The sequence below is a fragment of the Berghia stephanieae genome, chromosome 7 (genome assembly GCF_034508935.2).
Source record: "Berghia stephanieae isolate SIO BIC M18660-M18661 chromosome 7, UCSD_Bste_1.3, whole genome shotgun sequence".
In the NCBI taxonomy this organism is placed as follows: Eukaryota; Metazoa; Mollusca; class Gastropoda; order Nudibranchia; family Aeolidiidae; genus Berghia; species Berghia stephanieae.
In genome coordinates, this window is record NC_088366.1 from 37,188,342 (window position 1) to 37,198,341 (window position 10,000).

Sequence of the window (10,000 nt, forward strand, 5' to 3'; positions counted from 1 at the left end):
TCGAGGGATATAGACGGAATGACTACACCCAAACACAGCGAATGTTATGAGGCTTGATCTAATCAGTCAGATGCATAGCCCTACTATAACTCTTTTAGTACGCCATGGTCAGATGTCACGGTTTTGAAGAAGAATTATCCATATAATTAATATTCATTAGCAACGTGCATCCTTAGTGGCTTAGTGGTATCTGGTACTTAGCACCCCCCCCCCCTCCCCACATAGACACATAGATAACACAGGACGGTAGTCTGTGGATAGACACTCAGTAAGTGTAGAGGAATATAGCCACGCCCCTGGGGACAGTCGCAAGGCTCAACTATGTAAACTATCGGTAACCTACGTTGGAGACGTGAAAATTAGGGGCTCCTTCTATTCTATATGGGCGTGTTCAATGTCAAGTCAGTAAAAGTGGCATTTGTGTATTGATGGTGTGTGATTAACTAAAATACACGCCTTTTCTGCCCACTGTATCTTACCTTATAGTTGAAATTACTCAAAAATTAATCATAAATTACTCACTGAATAGACACCTTCGAAACCCGTGCCTAATTTACTATACGTTTGATGCTTATATCATAATTTTAATATGATAGATGGGATAGATGCCAGGACATCATTGAGTACTATAAGTAGAATTTAGATAGATGCATTTGCTTCCATGGCCAGTGTTGCGGTAAGTCGCGTCTGGAGGGTAACAGTCGTGACGTCACTTCCCTCGTATAGAATACGTATAGTAACCTACTGATCATGTTTTTTACTTTTATACATTCGGATCACATGACAGGTGAAGTTCTAGCCAGAATGAAGAATAAAAATAGTGCCAATTTTCTTTGCTGGGCGGACGTGACTTCAGACTATTGAATCCGATTGACACCCCCTCCCTTTACTTTGAGTAGATGAGACGATGAGACGTTTCGATATTACTAAGAGTCGGAATAACATGACATTTCGCGGTTATAGCTTTTAGATCTCGCAAAGCCATCCAAACGCTGTGGTGGAGTAGCTCTTTGATGTCATCGCTTCCATCGCTCGTTGGGTATTGCAACTACCCTCTGGTGGTGCGGAAGGTGTTACATATTTTGCATAACAATAACGTAATCCCGGGACGGGAGGTAGCGTCTTTGTTTCGGCCGGCCAGTTAAAGAGCATGTGATTAGTCGAACACGTTGATATGCTTGACTCACAATTCTACAGGAATGGACAGTGTCGGTTGATCAAAGAATATAACATTGTTGTTTACCAACCATTTTTCCACTCTGAAGTTCCTATCTCTCTATTATAATAAAATTGATACTACGAATGACAAAATCGACCAACAAATTAGGGAGTTACAAGTTATTCATAATAAGAATAGGTACTTTTAAAAGTTTACAATAATCCTTATCTAAGTCACTTTTCATCATCAAAGTCGAACCTTTTTCCCGATTTTTATCACACAAAGTACAAAGTTAATAATTTTCACCCGCGGATAATATGGGATCCATATCTACATGTTTTAATTTTTTGAATCAAAGCTGGAAACATCCTGCGAAACTGGAAATCCTGTTATTTTCTTCACAACGATTAGGTTTTACTGATTGAGAACAGTCTTGACTACTCCGCCCATGGATATTTGGTGGTTGTCGCTATTGGCGGGTTGAATTTTAGAGTTAAAGCGGCCTTGACTATGTTTGTGACTGCGCGGGATCATTATGGCGCGGAGTTGCTTGGTTGATGTTGAATAATGTAATGTTTATACAAGAGGCGATATGGCTAACCTGAGAGTACTTCGGTGTATTTATTTCAATTGCACTGCAGTATAATAGATTACACCCTTTGATGCTATTTATTTTTGGAACCATAATTCTTAGGCAATAATAATTATGGTTTTTGGTTGTTATTATGTACCGTTGGCTTCGGGGGAAGAATGGCGATTTTTTAATCGTTATCTATATTTTTAATGGGGCATATCTTCTGACATCTATGGCTAGCAGCCAGCGACATCTATACGAAGGCCTTGCTAGCAGCTCTATCGTCGCATGAGGTTCTCACATGTTTTGGCTTAAGTTCGTTTTGGAACGGGGTAATTCGGTTACTATCGGCTCTTTATGATTATGCTGAGGAACATAGAATGGATGAGTTATGGGCCTTGTTATCCAGTTAGTATTCTCTTTACCGACATGTGAGAAACTATGATGGAGGCTATGTGAGCTAGACCTGTAACGATTATCTACTCATAACCAATTATCCGCGGATTAAAAAATATTGACAAAATGTTTATAATGTGCGGCTATGCTATGTGGCCTTGTGATATGACACTCGCGGTCGCATCGGAAGGTGTCGGATTCCAGCCTTGCTTAGGGGTATAGTTGAGTGCTCGGGAAAGGCTCTTTTTTCACATTCTCCAATGATTTACTATATTATATACTTGTTGCTTTCTCTCACCTACTCAGGTGTAAAATGTGTATTTGACCATTAACGTGCTGTCTGGGAATTTGGTAATATCGACCAATATCATTGACATCTAGTAGCGTTCTACATTTTAAATGTTGCTGTTGGACAGTGACCCTTTGTAAAGCGCTCTGAACACATTTAGTGGATTTGCGCTATTATATAATATATATATATATATATATATATATATATATATATATAATATATATATATATATATATATATATATATATATAAATAAGATCTTATTTGTATGTAAATATGACCGTCTATAATATGATCGCATTTCCTTAGGGTCGGATTACTTTGGAGAATTTCTAGTCTATTTGGCAATGCGTCTGTTGATTTCTAACAACGAAGCCATCTCACACCCTCACAAGACTATATATGTTTCTTCTTTATGCCATGATGGTGGACCTCCATTCACTCAGGGGGCATATCTTAGCACAGTTTTTTGTTACAAAGGATTGGAATGAAGACTTCAAGATTTTGTCTTCTCTATGCCTAATATAGGACTAATATGACAACAATGATTTATTGGAACTGGTTTATATATACAGACACTGACATTTTTTCAATACTCATTATATGCTGTTATGATGGCATATTATAATGACGATATATAATTTTTGTTTTTTGTTTGTTTTTGTTTTTCTATTAGGAGCATTAATTTATTTTAGTACTATTTTGGTGTTAGGACTAGGAGAGGAGTAAGCCTTTGTCTTCTCTATGCCTAAAATATGACATATCGATTTTGGCAACATTGATATATTGGAGCCGTATACATAGTCTATAACTTTGGGGAGATATGTGGTCTTAGTCTTAGTGACTAACTAGACGTCACTAATGGTCCCAGCTTTATACCATTATGTTATTGAGGCACACTACTTAATAGCTGGCACTTCCAGCTAATTTGTATTTTATATGTATAGACACGTGTCAATTGTTCAATATTTCATTAGATGCTTTTACGATGGCATATATTATACTGATGATTTTGCACCTTTTTTCAATCAGGAGCCTTAATTTATTACTACGGTATTTCGTTACTAGGAGAGGAGCATAGGCTTTTTGCTCTCGATACCTACTATGCTAGTGTGGGAGAATGATTTTTTGTAGCTGCTAGCATGGTTTATTACGTGAGAAGATAGAAGGTCTTAGTATATCATCAATTTTCTCAGCTTTACACTGTTATGGTAGTATGACAGAGAATCTAACAGTTAGTGGTACTAACAATTGACTAGTGTATTATATGTATACAAACATTCTGTATCTGCTTTATCCATTACACACACATATCTATCTGTTTTTATATGGGCATATTCTAATGATAATAGATTCAGTTTAGTACGAGTGGACAGGAATGAAATAGGATTACTATGTTAGCACCGAGGATTGATTAATTTAGTCTTGGGTTCAGTATAAAGTTGTTTTCTCTCGAGGAATATTTTTTTGATGGTTAGACCTCGGCTGTCTTCACCCGTGAATTCACGTTTGGAGAAGTCATAGGTGCAACACGCCAGACTATGGAACCCTCTTGTGAGGTTTCGGACATAGCTTATATGTCCAGGATTGATCATCCTTTTTCACTGTCATTACGACTCTAATGACCTACGGGACTCTAGGTGCTTAATCTTTTGTCCTGGCCCGGGGGTAGTGTGCACTAAGTCACCTGTCACCGGCACGGTTTTCTGCCGTTATACGTTAGACAACCCAGACATTAGATGTCTGAGGCTCTGTCTAGGCCTCATCAGCCAGATTGTTTGTATCAAGCAATCTTTATGTATGACCCACATCATTTCCAGACTCTGGCTGCCTAAGCCTTTGGCCCTGGACCGGAGATAGTATTGACTAAGCAAGTCATCTATCAATGGTACGGTTCTCTGCCGTTTTTTAGCTCTTTTGACATTCATATGTTAGACATTTGAGACGATTTTTGTCTCATATGCGTGGGTCATACATTAGTTAGTTTTTCTCTCTGATGTAGATCTATGCTGCTTCGCTCATACTATTTGAGTTTGGAGCAGGCATAGGTAAAGTTTGTCAATGCCAGGGAACCCTCTTGTGAGGTTCCGGACATAGCTTATATGTCCAGGATTGATTATCCTTTTTCACTGTCATTACGTCTCTAATGACCTACGGGACTCTAGGTGCTTAATCTTTTGTCCTGGCCCGGGGGTAGTGTGCACTAAGTCACCTGTCACCGGCACGGTTTTCTGCCGTTATAAGTTAGACAACCCAGACATTAGATGTCCGAGGCTCTGTCTAGGCCTCATCAGCCAGATTGTTTGTATCAAGCAATCTTTATGTATGACCCACATCATTTCCAGACTCTGACTGCCTAAGCCTTTGGCCCTGGACCGGAGATAGTATTGACAAAGCATGTCATCTATCAACGGTACGGTTTTCTGCCGTATTTTAGCTCTTTTGGCATTCATATTTTAGACATTTGAGATGGTTTTGTGTCTCAAATGTTTGGGTCATACAATAGTTATTTTTATTTATTTATTTTGATGTAGATTTATGGTGCTTCGCTCGTCCTATTTGTGTTTAGGGGCAGACATAGGAATAATTTGACAATGACATGAAACCTCTTTGTGGGGTTCCGGACATAGCTTATATTATGTCCAGGATCGATCATCCTTTCTTACTGTCATTACTATTCTAACGAACTACATAAGCTTAATCTTTGGGCCTGGAGCATACAGGTGAGAGAACATTTATTTCAATTTTTCATCATGTGAGATAGCACATATTATAATTGTTGGATATTTACTCACTGCATAGGGATTGTTGGGTTTGGATAGGGATACCTATGAGATTTCCACTCGTGTTTTTGGCGTTTGGAATAGTCATTGGTACAAATAGCAATGCTAAGGAACCCTCTTGTGAGGTTCCGAACATACCTTATATTATGTCCAGGATTGATCATCCTTTTTCACTGTCATTACGACTCTAATGACCTACGGGACTCTAGGTGCTTAATCTTTTGTCCTGGCCCGGGGGTAGTGTGCACTAAGTCACCTGTCACCGGCACGGTTTTCTGCCGTTATACGTTAGACAACCCAGACATTAGATGTCTGAGGCTCTGTCTAGGCCTCATCAGCCAGATTGTTTGTATCAAGCAATCTTTATGTATGACCCACATCATTTCCAGACTCTGGCTGCCTAAGCCTTTGGCCCTGGACCGGAGATAGTATTGACTAAGCAAGTCATCTATCAATGGTACGGTTTTCTGCCGGTTTTTTTTAGCTCTTTTGGCATTCATATTTTAGACATTTGAGACGGTTTTGTGTCTCAAATGCTTGGGTCATACTATAGTTATATTTTATTTTTATTTTTCAGGTAGATCTATGCTGCTTCGCTCGTGGTATTTGCGTTTGGAGCAGGCATAGGTAAAGTTTGTCAATGTCAGGGAACCCTCTTGTGAGGTTCCGGACATAGCTTATATGTCCAGGATTGATCATCCTTTTTTACTGTCATTACGTCTCTAATGACCTACGGGACTCTAGGTGCTTAATCTTTTGTCCTGGCCCGGGGGTAGTGTGCACTAAGTCACCTGTCACCGGCACGGTTTTCTGCCGTTATACTTTAGACTACTCTGACCATAGATGTCAGGTGCTTTGTCTAGGCCTCATCAGCCAGATTGTTTGTATCAAACGATCTATTTACGTCTGATTTTTATTCGGTCGGGGCTTTGACTGTTAGTCGGCCTCTGTTCCGGACCAGGGATAGTATGGGACGGGGCTTTGACTGTTAGTCAGCCTCGGTTCCGGACCAGGGATAGTATGGGACGGGGCTTTGACTGTTTGTCAGCCTCGGTTCCGGACCAGGGATAGTATGGGATGGGGCTTTGACTGTTAGTCAGCCTCGGTTCCGGACCAGGGATAGTATGGGACGGGGATTTGACTGTTAGTCAGCCTCAGTTCCGGAACAGGGATAGTAGTATGGGACGGGGCTTTGACTGTTAGTCAGCCTCTGTTCCGGACCAGGGATAGTATGCACTCAGTCAACTATCACTGTTTGCCTGATTTTTAGACTTTGTAAGGTGGGCAGTTATTTGCTAGGGTCAAAGTGCCTTGATGACCCTGATAACTTTTGGGTTTTTTGTGAATGGCTTCCTCAGCTTTGGCCGGGGCCAGGGATAGTATGCGCTTAGTCATATATCTCTGCTGGATTACCTAACTTTGCATACTGGGTGTCAGGGATATCTGTTGTGTAGGGGTGGTTTACCTCTTGATTTTGGATTATACATATCCTTAATAGACCTGGTTGGATATTTTGTTCACATCTTTTTAAACTAGATATTTTATAGACATCTCCTTACATATGGCATTAGACAGGCGCTCTTTAATAAGAGCCGTGGTGTATTCACTCAGAGTGGCATTACTTAACACTCTGTATTGGTTGATTTGACAACATTCTATGTTACTTGGACCATTAACCTAGGTGGTTTAACATTTTCATACTTAGTAGGGAGTCCTTCGATCAGACATTTGCGCTGGATAAAGGGGGAGCTGGTTTTCAACAGTTTTGCCATCTCTGGAAAGAATTTCTGATGATATTAGATTCTAGATCTTTATTGATTGGAGACTATGGGTAACGACTTATGGTTGTGAGGCTGATGCACTAACTTTTATACTTAAGTTTTTATCAGTGTTGTTAATATACAATGACCTACAGTATATTTTCCCTTGTTTCGATTGAAATTGTTTGGGATTTTTAGCAACTATTTTGTGTATAATTTTTTAATGCATACATACAACATGGGTCTTGATTCCCGTTTAAATGCAAAAGACTCATCGACCCACGATTTGCGGCAGTCTTAGATTCCAGCATAGTGTAATATACACATGACGTGACACGGATATCGGTATATTTAGTTCATTTTATTATTTAAGTGGGCCGGAGCAGAATTTGTCAGATTGTTCCATGGAGGTCTTTGTATATTTGGTTACAAAGCTGCACCAGGGGGAAACTGGTGACGATGAGGATTAGGGACGTGTGAGGAATGATGATGAGATGATGATGAGGATGATGATAATAGCGTTGGTGATGGTGAAGAGGATGAGGAGGATGAGGCTGTCTGAGTCACATCTTATTGACAAGGAGTGAAGACAGATGGATGTTTATGAAGGTGAAAGGAGAAACTAATGTAGTATCTTAAACATTTTAATTGGTGAACAGGTCCGATTAGGCAATTGTCTTTCGGCTTGGGCAGGCATGCCTGTTATGACTGATGGGACTGGTCGGTTTGTCAGAACTTCGGGTTTCGGGCGTGTCCGATGTTGGTTTCTGGTGTGAACGCTGGTAGGAGTTAATCTCTTATTCTGTAATGTGAGTCACTTACTTTAGCCTAGTATGGGGATGATTCTTCCTGGTTTGAGTTCCAGTTGGTGACATTCACGAAGATTTTCTTTGTACTTGTTCGATTGTATTTAGGTGGGCTTTGTTGATTCGGGCTTGATTGATGCATATTCTAGTATTTATGCCTAATCAAGGCAGGATTAGCGGGTGTTTTAACTCACTCAATCCTAGAATTTTTTGCTACTTTTCAAAATTGGATATATTAAAAATGAGCATATACATAGACATTTTTGTTCAACCACCATTAACATGTAAAACTAAAAACATTAGCTTTGATACTACGCCTATAATTTGTCGCATAAAATACGCAATAAATAGGCATGGGGCAAAAGTAACCCTGTTAAACTACGGATATAGTCAGTTTTAGGGTTGAGCGAGTTAATGGCCTTAGGGATGGATCCAGAGGCCTTATGAGTTATAAACTGTCGCCTCTATGTTATGGAGGTTCTGATCCCAGCCCGAGGACTTGCTTGTTGTCTACGTGCCATCATCGCTGCTACGTGCTAATGTTTGACTTATATTATTAGCTTGTGGTGTTACTGGAATGATTATTATAGTCCGACTCCCATGTAATTTTGACGTCATTTAAGACAATTGCGTCGACTGGTGTTTTGTTGTTAGGAGTGGCCAGGGAACATAAATACTACCCTGTTGGTTGAACTGTTGTATAAAATCAACGATTTGTTCACTTTTGGTGGTATGACCATGGCCTTCACTTTTGACTGAAATATTTGGTAGAGTCAGGTTATTTTACGGAAGCTACAGTTTAGGTGTTTCTGTAGGGTGCATGCATGTGTAACTCGGGATATCAATTACTCTCTTCGTACAACAGACCTTACTCTATTGCCACAAAGGGTGGTATGCATTAAGTATAATGGATTCGTTCATTTGGACTAATAATGTAGCGGATATTTCATTATATTTTACGATTCATTTAGTTAGTCTTGAAGCGATAATATTTTGTGGGTTTTCATCGTTTTACATCGCGTGCTACTATATGACTTTGAAGTCTCATATGAATTCACAATTCGACCAATTGTGTTGTAGAATGGATAGATAAACGATACTTACCAAAGTTGAAGTTTGTCTGTTATTCTACAACACTGGTCGATTGTGAATTCATTTGCCCTCCCTTACCATAATTATCATAATATACCTTCCCCTCTAGTTCTGGTGATAGATTTATATTATCTTCATACAATCCATGAGCAGTTTATGTTAGAGTTGGGTAGTATCTGGGCTCATATAGTAGCCCGCTCAAAATTTAAAGTGTGATCGGTAAATGGATGGTTCATCACTCAAATGAATTCACAATCGACCAGTGTTGTAGAATAACAGACAAACTTCAACTTTGGTAAGTATCGTTTATCTATCCAATCTATTCGATTGCCAAAGTCCACCCAGTGATCTCACCATGACACAAACACAAGATTTCCATCACAAGGAATCCCCAAATTGTTAAATGTAGGCATTCTTCCAAAAATCCGATTATGTAAAATATTCAAACAAACCAGGCTCCTCCTCTACGACAAATAATCTACGAAAAATCTTGAAAACCCTGACTCTTTGAAACCCCTGTTATTTTCACCTACTTACTGTTCACCTACTTACTGATGAATACCAGGATAAATAAATTACTCGTATATTTTGCATATATATTGTTCAATTAACATGTTGCAAGACTTGTAGTTATGGCAGACAAATGTCATTTGCATCCCATTAACTTGAAGTTAGCTTGAGCTTGAGTTTGAAAATTGAAATTAACGCAGATTAACAAGTATCTGCACCTCAAGATGATTTCGGGCTAGAAATCTTATCTCACCCTTCCTACTCACTCTATTTGGTCCCTTCAGAAGAAAGACCACAAAGGAAAGCGGTTTGAAAATGAAATTGAGATTTTAAGAGCTTCAGAAGACTGGATTATGACCAATCAAATCCAAAACATTCGAAGGTCGTATCAAGGTCAAGTTGAAATGGGAGAATTATACCCATGTAGCTGTGGACTATTAGAAAAATAAAAGTATATGAGTATCGGAACACTCTTTCATTATCGGGGATATTTATTTTTTGATCAACCCTCATTTAATTGATACACTTTGTGTCCTTTCAAAAACGATTCTTCACGTGTTCCATTATCAGGAGCGTTTCTTATTCCTTACTTCACCACTCTTATCTTTGGGGCTATGCCTGTGTTCTT

General features: G+C 39.2%; 1 protein-coding gene across 9 annotated transcripts in view; it reads left to right on the top strand.

Annotated features, from left to right (window-relative positions):
- Window positions 1-10,000, top strand: part of LOC144977179 (sodium-dependent noradrenaline transporter-like) — a 212,076-nt gene that overhangs the window by 156,466 nt on the left and 45,610 nt on the right. For all 9 annotated transcript variants that reach the window (XM_078922092.1, XM_078922090.1, XM_078922091.1 and 6 more), the window contains one exon: window positions 9,943-10,000. This exon is cut by the window's right edge and continues 77 nt beyond it. In XM_078922092.1, coding sequence (XP_078778218.1) covers window positions 9,943-10,000 — 58 coding nt within the window. The remainder of the gene's footprint in view (window positions 1-9,942) is intronic.